Source organism: Xylaria bambusicola, assembly GCF_022495145.1.
Source record: "Xylaria bambusicola strain CBS 139988 unplaced genomic scaffold F5B22scaffold_13, whole genome shotgun sequence".
In the NCBI taxonomy this organism is placed as follows: domain Eukaryota; kingdom Fungi; phylum Ascomycota; class Sordariomycetes; order Xylariales; family Xylariaceae; genus Xylaria; species Xylaria bambusicola.
Window position 1 is genome coordinate 521561 of NW_025953566.1, and position 16254 is coordinate 537814.

The 16254-nt window shown below is 47.7% G+C and overlaps 7 protein-coding genes and 1 non-coding gene across 8 annotated transcripts; 4 read left to right on the plus strand and 4 right to left on the minus strand.

Annotated features, from left to right (window-relative positions):
* Nucleotides 1–1119: 1119 nt before the first annotated feature.
* On the minus strand, nt 1120–3170 carry F5B22DRAFT_600650 (uncharacterized protein). Its single transcript, XM_047974541.1, has 3 exons — nt 2220–3170; nt 1962–2141; nt 1120–1887 (listed from the first exon to the last, which is right to left on the minus strand). The coding sequence occupies exons 1-3, from the start codon at nt 2684–2686 to the stop codon at nt 1494–1496; spliced, it is 1041 nt and encodes a 346-aa protein (XP_047832387.1). The 5' UTR covers nt 2687–3170; the 3' UTR covers nt 1120–1493.
* Nucleotides 3142–3212, plus strand: F5B22DRAFT_t82. Its single transcript has one exon. It is a non-coding gene; the product is annotated as a tRNA-Gly (tRNA).
* A 501-nt stretch (nt 3213–3713) lies between these two features.
* Nucleotides 3714–3977, plus strand: F5B22DRAFT_600654 (uncharacterized protein). The gene has a single exon (XM_047974542.1). The coding sequence runs from the start codon at nt 3725–3727 to the stop codon at nt 3959–3961; it is 237 nt and encodes a 78-aa protein (XP_047832388.1). The 5' UTR covers nt 3714–3724; the 3' UTR covers nt 3962–3977.
* Nucleotides 3978–4739: 762 nt separating this feature from the next.
* On the minus strand, nt 4740–6130 carry F5B22DRAFT_80086 (uncharacterized protein). The gene is made up of 2 exons (XM_047980574.1): nt 4894–6130; nt 4740–4839 (listed from the first exon to the last, which is right to left on the minus strand). Exon 1 carries the CDS (start codon nt 5910–5912, stop codon nt 5151–5153), a length of 762 nt encoding a protein of 253 aa, XP_047832389.1. The 5' UTR covers nt 5913–6130; the 3' UTR covers nt 4740–4839; nt 4894–5150.
* Nucleotides 6131–9331: 3201 nt separating this feature from the next.
* On the minus strand, nt 9332–9998 carry F5B22DRAFT_645051 (uncharacterized protein; the record flags this gene model as incomplete). Its single annotated transcript, XM_047978522.1, has 2 exons — nt 9332–9653; nt 9709–9998. The coding sequence occupies 2 exons, from the start codon at nt 9996–9998 to the stop codon at nt 9332–9334; spliced, it is 612 nt and encodes a 203-aa protein (XP_047832390.1).
* A 1148-nt stretch (nt 9999–11146) lies between these two features.
* Nucleotides 11147–12293, plus strand: F5B22DRAFT_600661 (uncharacterized protein). Its single transcript, XM_047974543.1, has 4 exons — nt 11147–11374; nt 11446–11477; nt 11540–11621; nt 11682–12293. Exons 1-4 carry the CDS (start codon nt 11279–11281, stop codon nt 11706–11708), a joined length of 237 nt encoding a protein of 78 aa, XP_047832391.1. The 5' UTR covers nt 11147–11278; the 3' UTR covers nt 11709–12293.
* On the plus strand, nt 12294–15068 carry F5B22DRAFT_600663 (uncharacterized protein). The gene is made up of 6 exons (XM_047974544.1): nt 12294–12366; nt 12429–13157; nt 13226–13253; nt 13353–13881; nt 13936–14360; nt 14456–15068. Exons 2-6 carry the CDS (start codon nt 12964–12966, stop codon nt 14648–14650), a joined length of 1371 nt encoding a protein of 456 aa, XP_047832392.1. The 5' UTR covers nt 12294–12366; nt 12429–12963; the 3' UTR covers nt 14651–15068.
* Nucleotides 15055–15922, minus strand: F5B22DRAFT_600667 (uncharacterized protein). The gene has a single exon (XM_047974545.1). The coding sequence runs from the start codon at nt 15704–15706 to the stop codon at nt 15488–15490; it is 219 nt and encodes a 72-aa protein (XP_047832393.1). The 5' UTR covers nt 15707–15922; the 3' UTR covers nt 15055–15487.
* Nucleotides 15923–16254: the final 332 nt, after the last annotated feature.

Below are 16254 nucleotides of genomic sequence, written 5' to 3' on the forward strand. Positions count from 1 at the left end.
AGAATAACGAGACCGGCACTAGATGCTACTAAGCCTGTTGGTTCAATGTCTAGAATGAATCCAGTTGCAAATATAGGCAGAATGCGAGTAGAAACTAAAGTTGTACATATGAAGTGCAAGCAGATCATGGTCGTGTGAAGTGCGGATCTTGGACACCATCCGTTTGACTGGTTTCCCAGGTCACCATGGAGGTAAGCACTCACGGCCCCTTCATAGACGCCATACCTTCCGTATTGGCAGAAGGTAATTACTCCTTCTCGGATGTGACTAACAGACGATGACAGGTCTCCCTCTTGCCCGCCCACGTACCCTTCATATTGACCGTCATGGCTCCCTGACAAACCTACTGCAAAGCGTACCTAGGTAGTCACAATCCTTATCAGGTTTGGGGGTCACCCCTTCACGTTCTGGCCTAAGGCTTCCTGGATCCCAGAGGTCATTGTCCCTGCGAAAAGTGGTAATGTGGCCCAAACTACAGCTATAGGTTTCTTTTATTGCGACATATTCAGGAGTTAAGAGTATATCTATACTTGTTGTCGCTATTGACTACTTCTTTATTTTGTCTCTCACCATAGTATTAGAAGTCATCTCCGTGATTATACTGAGCAGCTTCTGCTTGCTAGCCAACGTGCTCAATTAAATGTTAATTTCTGGTCTCGCGTTGGTAAGTGCTAAAGACTCATTTGCCCATTGGCAATTCTGTTATAATGAATTATTGGCTACACACACACACACACACACACGCGAGTGTTGGCCGTTGAAGAAGCTGTGATGACGATTCTAGATTTTGGGTGCTTTTTTAGTCTTCTTTGCACCCAGGCAATTGGATCTATGAGTTACGGCTCCTAGCCCTTGGGGCTGGCCGTACAGGTCAGTGGGTCAATGAGTGGCTAGGTTAGTGGTTCAGTTAGTGGTCAGTGCGTACAGCCTTCCGTAGCGTATATAGCCTACCTAGTTGACGAAGGTCATGACCTGGCAAGTCATTCCTTACTTCGTCACCATACAATTAATAGTGTGTTTCCAGTATTCACCGACGACACTGCACATTGCGCCCGTCGTGACACTATGTAGGTATGTTGAGTAGGATATTATTTCCAGACTAGGTTAGCGTATAAACGAATGATGTTTGGAATAAGTAGTTAGTTATATAAATGAACTAATTAATTTACTATCTTTTCCTTTTAGTTATCTTTATTATTATTCCCTACATACCTGCACTTTTACTCATGCTACCTACCATCACCTTTCCAAACCTACAATAGATTTTCCACAGGCTCCCTACCATCCTTACTAAAACAGGTCTGGCACGCTACGGATACTGAGGCAACTGGTGTCAGAAATAACCACTGCGCTAAAAGGTAGTTGTAGGTGCCCCCTTATTAAGGGCTATATTCTGACAACTGGCACCTTGTTTCAATCGGCGTCGAACTGATTGTGGCGTTTGGATTGTGTGGAGCGACTTCAGTAGGTACTTAATGAGCTGACCGAGTGGTTTACGTCCAGTGAGCGAGGATGGTTTCCCCTTCCTTCAGTTCCGCGTAACCTACGCTGTCTTTCCAAAGCATCCCCTGCTTTTCCGCATCCCGGGCTTCCGCACTCATGCCCGTCTCGTTCTTCCCATCCAAGTATATGCCATTCCTGTGCTCAACCGTAAAGGCGGCTGAGAGGACATCGCAGGATGACTTGGCAGCGGTGCGTATGCTGCCATTGGGTGAGATGAGACTCATGATTCGGGCCACTAGCGGGAGGATGAACTGAACGAGCAGCACGCGCATTGCCCATGGACCGCGACGGCTGAGGTTGGTAGGCATCGTCCCGGGATCTACGCCAACCACGGAGACCTTATGCAGGACCGGGTCCTCGTCGAGCCGTCGCTGCAACTCGCCTCTGGGATGGGACACGATTAGTTAATTAATCTGGCGTGGGAATCGTCGACGGGGTTGGGGGACGACTAATCATACATCATGAGCAATTCGCATAGCTTCGAAGCGCCGTACCGGCGAAACCCCGCGCGCCAAGATGCATCTTCGCTGGTGGTACTCCAGGTACCCTTTGCGACTGATTCTGTGCCATCTTGAAGTATCACCTTCCACTTCTTGTCCGTAAACTGTCCGCCGGCGTTGTTTTGGTCGGCATTCGGGCTAGGGGTGAGATGGTTTGTCAGTACTAGCGGTTGCGCGTCCATCTAATTATAGTACAGAATCGCAGGGATGACATACTCATGAGCTAAACTTCCGACCACCACGACCCTACCCACGTCGCGGTCCATGCTTTTTAAGAGTAGGAGAGTTAAGAGCCAATGGCCCAGGTAATTGACGGCGAAAGCCATGTCGAACCCATCTTCGGTCCACGTCTGGGACTGGAACTCATTCCATCCGGCATTCAGGATCAGAGCGCGAATGGGCGGGATCTCGCCCGCCTCGACGCCGGCATTGATTTCCGTAGCGACGGCACGCACGCTTTCCATCCGCGAAAGATCAAGTGAGAGGATCGAGTGCGGGTGAGGGTGGATACTGGGTGATGCCTGCAGAGCAGATTTCAACGCGGAAGCCGTCGAGGCGTCCCTCGCGGTATACACGCCGTGGTATCGCGACCATTCGGGTGTCGATACTATTGTGGACACGATGGCGCTACCGAGCCCCCCATTCGCCCCTGTGACGACAATGGTGCCTTTGGTCTCCGTCATGGTGTGGGCGGCGCGACAGTACAATGCTGTGCTGGACAAAGGCTTCCCAGTATGGCGCGCGATCGCGAAGTTGGGTTGAAACAGCGTCGTCGGTTGCGAGTTGAGATGGGGAGGATAATGGAGCGGGAATTGACGGCGACGGGCGTACGCGAGTGCCAAGGTGGTTCGCCTCGGATACGAACCACCCCCAACTTATGGAGAAAGCAGGCTGGCGAGGCTGGTAGCTACGATGATTACCTAGTCCTTGTTCTATTCAGGCTTGTTTTAGCGAGAGTGCACGTAGTAATTGCTACGTACGAGGGAGGCGATAGCGACGATGGCGATCGGCCGACCTAGGTAGCCCACAGTCAGGCAAGTTAGGTACATGGAGAGGCGGCAGCACAGCCTGCTTCCACCCCGGTTCGTGAAGTACCATCATAGGTCTGCCTTTGGCTCCCACATATTGTACTAAGCAGGCATTAGTGGTTTAGTGGTAAAATCCATCGTTGCCATCGATGGGCCCCGTGTTCGATTCACGGCTGATGCATCTAGCTACGTAAGTTAAAATGTTTTTTGTATCATGATTCATAGTATATTGGAAGTTTCCTGTTACATTGGTCGAAGTTGGTCATAATCTCGATTTTTGTCACAGGCGTTGTGAGATCCATTGAATAATAGAGTTCATAGGTGACCGTAGAGTTTATTCCCTAACTACAAGTTTAGCTCCTAGCTTTAATGGAACAACCACATGGCTTAGTGATAAGATTGGATTTGTAGTTCTAATAATTCTCAGGATGAGCATACATCGTTGGTTTCGCAAATTCTCAACTCAAAAGCATCACAACACCTCTCATTTGCGGTGACGACCGATCCCAGATTTGCACTTACTCTGGGCTGGTCTTAGTAATGGTCAATTGCATAAGTGTTTAGCCAGACTCAGTCTGGCAGACTGATGAAAGATAGCTATATTGTTTGTTGCTAGTAAAACCTGTCTTGACCACCTGGGTCTAATCATTCCATGAAGCGAGGCCTGTATAACCTCACTCTAATGTTGTCTGCATGTCTATTGAGGGGGTGAGCTGCATTGCGGCCGTACACGCGTGTGTAGCAATAACTGTGTTTATCTGGTTGGTTACACCCGTTCAATTGAGAGTGCAACCCCGGCTGGCGCTGCTGGTGGGCGAGTTTTCAGTAATCTATGTGGTACGGTCGGTAAACTTATCCATAGCTGTCTGGATCTATAACAAGGGCAGAGATACTGGGCTTGGAACCTGGGATTCAGATTATAATGATTAACTAGGGATGCATGTGTCCTTGGCCAACCAACTCCTTCTTGGCTGTTGGTGGCTTGACTCGACTCTATATACAACTGGTCTGCCAGCCCAGACCGCATGGGTCTCTGGGGTCTGTTTCAAGAAGCGAAGTCTGTATAACCTCACTTTCTAATATTGCCTGCATGTCTTTGTAAGATCATGAACAGCCTGCAATGGCCTTCCGTACGGCCGAAGTGCAAGGCGAACTGCATATTCGGCTGGCGTGGCGGTTGTGCGTGTAATGGGATCGCCGAGATGGCGCCGTTGGGATCCGGGTGGTACATGTGCACCAGAACAATGGGGAATCGGGCGACACAGTTTCCCACCGCTAAGAAGCCTGGCAATTAGTATGATTCCTGATATACTATTATCTCTTCGATGCCGCCAATAACAGGAGGGAGAGTTGACCTTCTTCTTGTGATGCCTGTTAGAGCCTTATCCGTCGCCTCCGATAACAATACCTGCTAGTGTTAGCAAAAAAAGCGGGTGATCATCAAAAGTATTAGAGGATCTAGTGTCTTCCGATTGCCGCTACGGGACGTTGAAATGGTACAAGAGCAGTCTTGAGAGGCGTTCTCGTGTTGATATGTGCTATATACTGGGACTAACATCTCACGGCGACTTGTTTTCTATTTTGGTCATTTTTAACGATATTTCAGGAACGTCAAGCTCATAAAATGACGGCGCAACGTCGTTTTCTATCAAACCCGTTTTGTTAGCTACGGAGATTATGATTGTAGACTAAGGTGTAGACTTACTTACAGTTCCGTAACAGACTACAGGCATAGCTATGTTCCTGGAACATCTATCCTAACAACTTGATTATCGCGAATAGCTTCAAGTCCGGGTTCTGTTGCAAGTCTGCATCCTAGAGGTTAAGAAACAAGTCAGAGGACGGCGCTGCGATCAGCATACCTTTGATTAATAATACTCATTTCTACTAGTCGCAACTTCTTATATAGAAGTAGAGAACGAGAGTTATAGACCCCTTCATTTCAGGGACTCATTGGAATCTAATACGACCACTCCATGATTATGATTTCCAATATGGATTTCGAGTCTTAGGAACGCATTATATCGTACACGGGACTTCCCAAGAGGGATTAAGAAAGAATCTATTATGTAGTTGCACGTTCCCCAGTCAAGCCTTCCCATGAAGCCTGCTTCGGGTGTTACAGATCATCTTGTTGCTCTTGCGAACCAGGAAAAGCGAAGGCTTCATCATACTCTGGATAGCCCGATTCCATAGAGCATTGCACTACCATGTGGCGAAGGACAATCAGATCAACTCGCCTTGAGAGAGCTTGGAGTTGACCTTTCTCAATTGGGTCTAGCAGACTGCCATACAGGGTTCTTGCGTACGCGGTGACGGCGTTTGGCCCCCGGAAGACGACAAAGTTTGATACAGTCCGACGTAACCAGCGCTGGGCGATATCATACAAACGATCCATTCGCAAACCGCCTGGTATCTCATCAATATGAATCCTATGATTGTTGCCCCAACTAGAATGAGACGTGGTCCAACGACCGAGGGTCAAGACTGGCGGCTGCCGCACTAGCATGTGTCTCCATGTGGCATTCGGGTACATAAAGGCGTGTCTTCGCGACTCCTGGGCCATAGGCAGACAACCGAAGTCAAGTCGGCTAATCTCCTTGACCTCCTTCAGAGCGTGTGGATTGTCGCCCCCCGTTCCTTCTTGAAACCAATATGGGAAGAGCTCGGATAGGAGCGGGTTCTGCGTTGCAGGGTATGCAGAAGAGACAACAGGTGCGAAATATAGAGCCTGTTGTAGTGCTGGTGAGGTGGTGATCACGTCGTGCCATTGGCGATTCACAAGCTGTGCAGCAGTGAGCAGGGTACGCATATCAAGTTGAAGTAGAATCTCTTGGAGCAGTTCTGTCGTCTGCAGCACGGCGTCACTGCTTGAAGTCATGTTGGGCAAAGCAATACACTAGCTACAAGAGCTCTTTGCGATGGAAATACGACACTGGCACTTGCAAGCCAAGCTCGTAACCTGTTCACTTGTGGGGAGTGGAACTAAGCCGCTTGGTGATCTGCCTTACCGTAGGTAAGCTGTTGGCTGATGTGGTCAAGCAGTCAGGGACGCTGGGCGTACCTAATAGACGGGGTATGATTGTAATGAATAGTCACTGAATGCATAATTCAGAATATAACCCTTGTTTAATGCATAATCTTGGCTAAGAGGTAATTGATTGATGGCAAGTTTGGTATCCTCAAACTCCATATTCAGAGCAACTATTCTCCGTGATAACTACCCAAACCCACAGGTTGTCATTCTTGGAATTGATTGATGACGCCTTTACTCATTTGCCAGTGGGGTGCGGGGGGTTATAATTTAGTTGCGTCATACTACCAAGGGCAACCGGGAAGTTTGTGGAGTGCATATGTAGAGATCGTCAGTGTAGATGCTCAACTTAGTGTACAGCTTTACACACCCCAACTGCTAGGTAGAGTAGGCAGCCCCGTACTACAATTGGGCGCATTTTGAATTGATCAAGAACGCCAAGAAGGGTAGTAGATGACATTCTGATTCGTATTGAGATATTTGTTGAAGAAACGAATACAAGAAAACTGAAAAACCCCCATCGTACGCCTCGCGGCGGTTTCTTCCTGGCTCATATTCCAGGTAGGAAATATATATATCGATTGGTACATCCCAAGAGATTATACAATCATAGAGTCACATAAAGCTTGGGGTTTGCGTGGTTCTGTAATCAATATGACTGCCACCGAGGCCAGGCAGTTATTCCTTCTAATATATAATATTAAGGGTCATTATAACAAAAGCTTTGCAAGTACCGTTATACTTTTGACCATTCAAACTGTACGGAGTAGGCAAAGCTTCCTAGAAGACCTCAGATAGCATCGTTATCAAAGAACTTTCAATTCTCTAATGATGTGGATAATCAAAGGGGCTATGTATGTAGCAGAGAACTGAGCTGGTAAGGCATGAAGAGACCTCCTGTGCGAAAACCAAGTGTCCATAGGCACCCCGAAAGCACAAGAGTAGGGCGAAAAGGGTGAAAAGGGCCTGGGCCACAAGGATTAGCGTTAAGCACACCAAACAATGATGGTTCGCTTAGAAACACCCTTTTGAGAGATGAGTGCAGACAAGCTCAAATTAGTGCAATACCGGCGCCCCTGACAGTACCTGATTAACTGATCGGCTCAACTGCCAGGGATAATGGAGCATGTTTCTGTACTCTGCTATTCTTCCCTCTTTTGGTTGTGGCCTTCATGGAGTATCTGGCCCGCCTACCTAAGAACAGCCATAGAACACACCCTTACACCCTACAAGAGGAGATGAGAAAAGTCACACGGAACGTAACAGGCTCTTGCCGAATTCATTCCGTGATGAAATTCGGAGTCCCAGAAGCTTCTCTCCATTAGCGTGGGTGGTGGTACATATCACCTGGATTTACTCCCTAGGCATACGCACTTAACCGCCCTAAGTCAAGAAAGGGAGCAGCAACTTGGAAGAATAAGGTCCATTAACTGGACTCTCTTCTGGACTGGTATTAGAGTATCCTATGATCTAGCCGCTGAGAAGTGTGTTATCCAAGCGTGAATGGAATGTAAAACGGCCTTTACCACAGGTCGAGTTCAAAGAAATTCAATTGGCGCACAAGTGGGAGGAAATTAAGGGTGGGTAATCTTTCACAGTTACACATCTTGATGATACAAGACCATTCGCCTTTCCACATATTTATCATGCGGGCTCTTCTTCCATGTAGACACTCTTTCTGCTGGTTCATGCTCTCTTCCTGTGAACAACAACGGAGTGCTGCGAAGCTGAGAACTTTTCATGATTTTGCGGAGATATCAACATCATCCACTGAAAATTTCGATCTCTGGCTAACTCCCGTGGAGGCCATCTCCCTTTTCCGCCTCTGGTTGCTACTCGAGACACAAGCTGTACGTTGATCTATACCCTCTATCACCACCCACCTATAACGGCGGCTTTTTTTCCTACAGAAATAAACAGCCAGAGCACCCATTGCTAATAAAAAGAGTGTATGTAGGATCTTCGCTCATCTGTCCCTCCCACTACATCTACTGATAGACCGTGTATCTCCAAATCGATATATATTCCTAAATAGTACACGAATCACGATGGAATCATCGACCACCGAACCACTGACCAACGAAGAAATGACCAACCAACAACTGGCACGTCGCGAGCGGCTGATTCGTGGAGCGCTTGACACACTTGACCCCCAGCGACTCACCCCGGAGAAGCTGCGCGATTGTAAGGTGTTTCCTACTATATTCCTCTTATTATCCTCCTGAAGATCGCCGAAGCTCGATAGACTCTCATCAGCCTTTTCCTTGCTCCCCGGGACCACTCCCAAACCTTGATCTCAAGGGGGATGCGTCGTAGTTTTCTTTTGTTATATCATCTAGCAAGATACGTCGGTTGTCGTCGTGGATATCCTTAATGTCACTGCTCTTCAGTGTTCTGTATAAGGTGATAAGCAACTGACTTATTATATGACAGTGATTATTGAGATTGGTATTCAGGATAACGTCCTAGCAGCAGCTCTTCTGCTGGCGTCATTGGAAGTATATCAACCAATTTAAAACGCTACCCAAAGTGGAGATCCGGGACACGGTGATCAGGTGTTGAAGACGACCAACATGAGCCAAATAATCAGGACGCACAAGATAATCAAGATGGTCAAGAGGGCTAGGAGGGACCAGGCTCTAGGAGCTAACTATGGTTACGGCTGGGGTTTCCCGTAGACTGCAATACATGATTCGTTGACTTATATATAATGATGCTTTGAATGCGACTTCGGTGTATTTCGGAAAGCTGAGCTGACTTTGGCGCCGATACTTTTTAATCATCGATGAGGTAAGCTAGTATGTTAGGACGCGACTACGCACTATGTATTGTGCAAGGGCTGAAGAAGCGAGCTTGTAATATCTGCTGGCTATATATCAAATACACCTGCCGCTTCGATATTGACTCCTTTTATACGGAAAGGATATTGATCATCTAGATTTTTCAGTAACGCGCACGGGTTTGGAGTATGTAGGCACCGGACTGCAAGGCGAATGCTGAAGTTATAAACAGCAAAGAGAATTTCTTGATGAAGTTAAGGTTGGTCGAGGGGTAGTAAGTAATGCCATTGCAATCAAGTCAAGGAGCCTATATCTTTAACTTGAAGCATGATGGAACTGCAAATAATGAGAGGGGTGTAGTGTGACATGAGCTGAGTCGTGCATGAAAACACAATTATATTCATTCCTAATACAACTGTATTATCCCCCAGCTACTTTGTGTGGGAACTAAGACGAGAAGCGTAGCATTACGTAGATGTCTCCTATCTAAGCCAACAGTGATTGCACGTAGCTATCAAACTTATCTGTCTTGGCTGCAGCTAGGTCAAGATTGAATGTGCCATGCTCTGAATGGATAGCTAGCATAGTGTAGTTGTCGGCTGGATCTCCGACAGGGTATGGCGAAGCCGCCCAGGCAAGATTGATAGACGGGGAGTTCGGATCCAGCACTGTCTTGGCGCCGCCATCATGAACCCAAGAAGAGCAACCCTTGCAGAGCGCTGTCAATGTCCAGTGAGTCTCGTTGGTGACCGAGCCCTTGAGGACGGTATATTCTGCACCGTCGTACGGTTCGGGAAGCTCATGTACACTTGAACGGCTGCTGTTAGCTGAAGTTCTACGGCCCGTGAGTAGTAGGTCCTTACGACGCCCAGCGAGAAGAGACAACTGATGTGTTTCCATTAGCCCATGCCATCGCAAGTGTGTTATTGATCATGTGTCCGCCAAACGCCACACCGGCCCATTGAGCTGTTTTCGGTGCAACTATCTGAAGCAAGATATCAAATGGGCTTGCAGTCACATTCGGGATGGCCAGCCTGTAGGAGATGGAGGCAATACCGACTGTGCTGCTGGAGTAGCACACCTCTGACCCCGGGTCGCAGTATAGCGCGGATGGCGTAGCCGGAGCTGAGAGGACGGCCCTCGTAAGGGCCATTATGGTTGTAGCAATGCGAAAAAGACCCATGATCAAGTACGGACAAGCGAGAAACCTATGACTGTGTGATGAAGGTGTGATAGGCGCGTGGTTCTTGCGGGCGCCTAGACTTTATAATCATGACTCCGGTGTCTAGATGTTTGGGCCATCTACGGAGGATGGAAGCAGTTTACCCGCCGTGTTATTGCATCGTCTGTTTTCCAACACCACTGCTTACCATTTGCTTGCTCAGTAGTAACAGTGACGATTGTTACGCACCTCTTGGTAATTGAAAAGCGCTGATAGGCAGACACCATCTCTCGGCTCGCCATTATATTAATCTGTGAGTTTTGGCAAATCAGCCAGCCTTACCAGCTGGACATGATTTGCCAAGCTCAGGTAAAGCGGCTGAAGTCAATGCTGAGGGGTTCAATGGACGGAGAACGACAGCGTTGTCATGCGCGACATCATCATGCTGTATATTTGCCGGGCAAAGGAATTACCTAGATAGGTTATCGTGTTTTATTACTGCGAGGGGCTATAGTATGATGAAGTATGGCTCCCCTTTGAACGATTTCAGGATTCTGGGATAAAGGACCAAGCGCTCGGAGGATGATCTCCGGAGAGTAAGGGGAGTGGTCGATAGAGCTTTGATATTATTTCAATTCGTAATATCTATATTGCAGACCATATAACTGTGCAGATACACCGCGCCTATGACTCTGGGTTTTCTGGCCAAGCGCTTGTTTGGAGGAGCAGTCGATACCAGAAGCGCGCTTGAAGCACATGGGCTTCCCGTTCCCCAGACTTTGCCCAGACGGACGCGGTGCACGCAGATATCACCTACATGAGGTAGCAGCCGACTATTAGCGACATGATTAAACTGGACACATACTTAAGATAGTACGTGTTGAGGTTATTAGGCGGATGGCCCATGTAAATCCATGTATTATGGCTTTTTGCCGCGATACCTTGGACACCATGGTGTAGGTGGCTGTGAAGGAGTCGGATGAAGTCATTTTGATATGGGGGTCTGATTTCTGGGGTACAGGTACACAGGTACATATGAACCTTACTTAGCTCGGCAGGCACAATGACCAAAAGTAGCCTAGTTCACCTTCATATGCCGTAGGATGCTGATTGGCAGGATTGATAAGATACCCCAAGTTGCTAAAGCGGGACGTGGAGCTTATCTTTATCAAGTCAGCGACGCTAGGAAATGGAACGCATCATTAGGTATCCTGTCGACAGCATCACAGCACAACACCTCTGCGCGTCGGTCTAGCTGGATCCGCGAAATCATGGCTCCAGGACAGAAGATGTACCCGCGAGCGACGGTCAAGAAGATTGTCAAGGCTCATTCCAAGTGCAACGTGAGCAAGAATGTAGATGTTATGGTAAGCCAGAATCCTCCCAAGCCGCTGTGTCGCGTGTTCTTTGACGCGTCTAATAATTGACCTTCTCACAGATCTTCCTCGACTATGTCCTATTCATGCAAACGTGCGATCAAATTCGAGATAGACCTTTCTCGGTAGAATGATAATGGCTAAACCTTACAATAGACTGGTCAAGGAGGCTGCAATCGATTCGAAGCAAGCAGGCGAGCGCAACATTAGTGCCAAGAGTATCCGCAAAGTGACACCAGTATGTTCTTCCCAGATCAGCCAACTCACTTGCGATTCAATTCCTAAAAATCGATATAAGGACGCGCTCGGAAAATTCAAAGGATGAAAGCCCGATATTCTAGTGCTTCACTAACCGAACGAAACCACCGAAACAATCCGAGCGACGATATGATTCGATCCAACAACGCGCAGCTTTCTATGGGGGCATCAAACGACGAGTCCAGATACCGAGCTATACACGCGCCCTATGAAATGGAAGTTATTGTACCATAGCGACGGCTATCTCTAGTTGAGCCGCAAATGGGAGCGCCTTGACCATTGGACTACACAAAATGGACTGATTGCTGAATCGAGTCTGTTTTCTCCCCAGTACAAGGTGCGGGAAGAAAGAGAATAATGAGCGATTTGAACTGCTCAGAGGTTGACGGAACTCAATAGAAAAACAGACAATCTAGGGTATTCAAGATCACCCTGCAACGACTGTGCTGGTGTGTGGAGCAGCTAAGCTAAGATATCCTAAGGTTCCATCCAAGGGTAGCACATTCGTAGCTTGTTAGTATTTAGAATTATGTACTTAGTCATAGCTATCTATGATTAAAAGTCGAGGAAACTTTTAATGAACCAGTTACCTCCATTTAAAGGTGCTTTGACATGATGTTAAGCTTGTATGCCCGGTGAAGACAGGTGTTGTACTGGCATCACTTGTCCATGTATCATGTAGAATTCGGCATAGTTCTCTGTTGTTCTAGACCTACCCACTGTGGGTTAGTACCCAGTACCTACAATGACTGTACTCCGTCCCTAGTGGGCTTCTAACTTTTGCTAGTACCATGCGGAACTATGGAAGCACAATACCCCAACTCCAGCTTAATTGAGCCCCTGTTTGAGCCCCTACACCCCAAGCTTCGAGGTACAGATACTTCTAGCAAGGTTCACGCGACCTTGGCGCTAGGAAGAGGAGACCAGAAGCAACGTCAAAAAATCCGATTTCGTCCCCTTGTACGCACAAACAGACTGGCTACGTAGCTCGCTGTGAATCCGCGACCATCAACTTCCCTGTCACAAAACACCACACATTTCACATCCTAAGGAAACAGTATTAACCAGCCTGCAAGATTGTTAGACCCAAACACGGTGTCCTTGACCCTTTTCAGAAGAGAGAATAGAGTTAAAAAAACAGGGACCATCTTGTCTGTCCACCCTCCTGCATCCTCCACCTTCGATCGTTTCCGTCACGCGAACAAGGCGAGCTGTGCAGAAACACCACCGCTTTTGCTCCACAACGCTGAACAACAACCATCCACCTATCATACACCCTTCACGAAACCGACCCGACACTCGCTACGCGCTCTTCTACTGCAATGCCGTCCCCTGCTGTCCAGAACCCTCCTGCCACCGCCGAGTCCAAGTCTGCTAAGAAGAAGAAGGCTAAGGCTGAGCGCACCGAGTCGCCTGCTCCCTCCGCCTCCCCTGCCCCAGAGAAGGCTGTTTCTGTATCTGGCGCCGATGCTTCAGAAGACGGCAATGAAAGTCCTTATATTCGAGAACTCCAGAAGTACGTTGCCCCCTTCCCTCTCTAGCACTCATCTTCTTTGTCGCGTGTTTGTCTAATCTGAGAGTTAGGAACATTCGCAACGTTAATAAGAAAATTGTAAGATCTATCCCTCCATTCAGCTTCAATGCAATGAATGCCGCAACTATTTCATTAAATGCCAGATCCGATAAAGTTTAACTAACGGGAACTTCACAGGCCAATGCCACCAAAACCGACCCCATCATTGACCAGCACAAGGGCAAGTCTTTAGATGAGCTTGTGGAAGCTAAAGTAATCAATGCCGACCAGAGAGCTCAACGGCTGAAGAAGCCTCAACTTGAGGTCCAGCTAGCCCAGTATGAAGAACAGCTCGCGCAGTATAAGAAGGTCGACGAAGAGTACCGGTCTCGCTCCATCACCGATAAGGCCACCCTCGAGAAAACACTGACGGAGAAGTTCGAAAAAGAGAAAGCAGACGCCATCAGTGAGCTCACTGAAAAGGTTGCTGCTGATGCTAAACAGTCCCTCCATGATAGTCTGCTAGCTCTTTCCCAATTCCTTCGTCTTGCTGCTGCCCGTAGATCAGAGGAGGCCGATGCTGCCCTTGATGAGAATATGGCTTTGGAAGGCGTTCTCCTTAATGTTTATTCAGGGGATGAGCATGCCGTCGCAACTATGCTTAAACTCATTGATGGTTCTGATGAGAAAACTCGCAGTGTGGCTGGCGATGAGCTGCAAACTACTTGTGAGCCTTAACCATGGGAGCGCCAATTTGTCGTATAATCTAACAATTGTGCAGATGCCCAGGTCAAGGCTGTGGCAACAGCCTATATCAGCCCTTTCGCTGCCGCTGAGACTGCACCAGAGGCAACCGAGACTGTTGCTGAATCTACTGCCCCCGCCGAAACTGACCCAACCGTTGCTCACGCTGGCTTAACCGAGATTGATAGCACAGGAGCTACTGAACCCTTGACAAACGGCCATGTTGAGCCAACACCCCAGCCTGGTGCCCTGGCCAACGCGGATGTTTCTGACAATGCTGCCAACGCTGCGGCAGGTTCTGAATGGGATGCCAACAATACAATGAGCTCATCTATTACGCAAGAGGGTTGGGTGGAAGTTCCTCGTGACCCCTCGGAGACTGAGAATGGCTTGACCGCGACCCCTGCGGCTGCTAGCAACGTGCAGTCTTGGGCTGATGACCAACCTGAGAGTCCACCTGAGGTAAGTGTAATTCCAATTTAACCAAACACCGGCTGTCTCACACTTGGTGTTGATACTTCCAATATCTAATTCAAGATCGCTGATAATAATAGCAGGCACCCGCTTCAACCGAGGCTAATGATGGCTTCCATCAGGTTCAGCGCAACCGTCCCCGCGGTCACGACCGTGAAAACAGTTGGAGAGGACGTGGTCGGGGAGACTACCGTGGTGGCCACCGTGGGGGACGAGGACGAGGTGGTCGCGGGCGTGGAAACGGTATGCGAGGTCGGCCGCGACCCGAGGAGTCTTAGAAAATTCATCGCCGCGCGAGGGCTTGTCGAACACCGGGCAGTTTCTTTCAGAGACACCCCGCTCATCAACGACTGTAGGTCTGTCACTATGATAGACTGCCCACCTCTTGATCCCTTTATATCGCTGTACACTAGATTTCTGTCTTACTGCCATGACGCAGTTTCAGGCATGAGATCGCATGTAGGGAAAAGTATTGGTGCATTGGGAATGATTGATTGTTAGGCCAGCCATCATTTTTAGGAGCAAAAAGGACGGGCATTCAAACCGGCGTCAACTGTCCCATGATTTCCGAGTGGGAAAGGATCCTGTTTGATTGTACAATAAATCGATAGCATTTACGGGAAGAATTATTTCCGTGTCGGGGATTACACTATAATTCTAGTGAAGCCAGATTGTGAATGACAGTAAATGAACTTCTGTTGTACTACCAACCTGCAGTGATATTGCTAAAAGACGCGACGACTTGACTTCCATCTAATATGTCTGGCAATGTAATTCCTTCATTCGGATGTACACTAGGATTTTGGTGTGTGTTCTTGATTTCTTCCACGACCGAGCCTTGACAAGATATATCTGGAGGAACTTATGAAACACACAAGCGACAAAACTTTACGAATAAAGGGAGTGCAAGTATAGAGATGTGAAATGGCAGGTACGGCAACATGAGGTCCAGAAAGCAGAAACATATGGAAGTTAATATTCGAACGCGGCAACCCATTCGGCGGGATTAAAGTAGGAATGTGAACACATAGTAGAGCACAGAAATGAAAAGAAGCTTAAGATGATTCTGAGCTCTTGATGATTTCAACCGTTGGATTGAAGATAGACCGAAAAACTTAAAGAGTATATTCATTCGTATAGGTTGTAAAGACAAGAATAACAGTGTTTTGAAGGGATGGTAGCCCGGGGCAAGGCAGAGATAATAGAGTAAAATAAATGACAAAGGCGAGGAAACGTCGACGCAATGACAGGATTGAACTTGGGTCGCTGCGGTTGTTGTATAACCACAGAACTGAAACACAAAAAGCGAAGTGAAATAGCCATTCAGCTACCATGTGTGTAATGTGGTTGTTTGTAATTGTTGCATTGCAGCTACTCCGCTAAAGTAGTTGCTCTTTAACAGAGCATATATATTAAACTGGTCATTAGGCAACAAGGATGTTATAAGCGATAAGAATAGAGGAAAAGCGAGGAAACATTATAAAATAAAATAACTAATGAAAAGAGAGAATCAAAAGCAAAAATGGGTTGTTAAAAAAACAACTTAAGAATAGTTCGTTGCTGGGATTGAACTAGAACCGCACGCATTACATGATCACAGAAAGGAAAAAGTCACAAGGTCAAAAAGCGAAGGTGGTTTCAGCCCGCTAGGCCATTGTAATGTAATATCCCGGAATTGTTTGGAATGAACCTGCTACTTCGCTGACAGGTGTTTTCTTACTACGGTATATGAGTACGTCTGACCTGGGGGGCTGGTGAGACGAAGAGGGCACTATGCAGCGGTGTGAGTCAACCTAATAAAAAGATGCCTTGCGCCGTCCCCCTTGTCAGCAGGCATGTTGGACACCAATGAGATTGAACTAGAATGCCTATTCGGGCAGCA

Coding starts and splice junctions, on each gene's coding strand:
- F5B22DRAFT_600650 (XM_047974541.1), bottom strand. CDS start 2,686: ATGACGGAGACCAAAGGCACCATTGTCGTCACAGGGGCGAATGGGGGG. Junction 2,142..2,219: donor GTCGGAAGTTTAGCTCATGA/GTATGTCATCCC, acceptor TCTCACCCCTAG/CCCGAATGCCGACCAAAACA. Junction 1,888..1,961: donor CTATGCGAATTGCTCATGAT/GTATGATTAGTC, acceptor GTCCCATCCCAG/AGGCGAGTTGCAGCGACGGC.
- F5B22DRAFT_600654 (XM_047974542.1), top strand. CDS start 3,725: ATGTCTATTGAGGGGGTGAGCTGCATTGCGGCCGTACACGCGTGTGTA.
- F5B22DRAFT_80086 (XM_047980574.1), bottom strand. CDS start 5,912: ATGACTTCAAGCAGTGACGCCGTGCTGCAGACGACAGAACTGCTCCAA.
- F5B22DRAFT_600661 (XM_047974543.1), top strand. CDS start 11,279: ATGGCTCCAGGACAGAAGATGTACCCGCGAGCGACGGTCAAGAAGATT. Junction 11,375..11,445: donor GCAAGAATGTAGATGTTATG/GTAAGCCAGAAT, acceptor ACCTTCTCACAG/ATCTTCCTCGACTATGTCCT. Junction 11,478..11,539: donor TATGTCCTATTCATGCAAAC/GTGCGATCAAAT, acceptor ACCTTACAATAG/ACTGGTCAAGGAGGCTGCAA.
- F5B22DRAFT_600663 (XM_047974544.1), top strand. CDS start 12,964: ATGCCGTCCCCTGCTGTCCAGAACCCTCCTGCCACCGCCGAGTCCAAG. Junction 13,254..13,352: donor GCAACGTTAATAAGAAAATT/GTAAGATCTATC, acceptor GGAACTTCACAG/GCCAATGCCACCAAAACCGA. Junction 14,361..14,455: donor AACCTGAGAGTCCACCTGAG/GTAAGTGTAATT, acceptor TAATAATAGCAG/GCACCCGCTTCAACCGAGGC.
- F5B22DRAFT_600667 (XM_047974545.1), bottom strand. CDS start 15,706: ATGGTAGCTGAATGGCTATTTCACTTCGCTTTTTGTGTTTCAGTTCTG.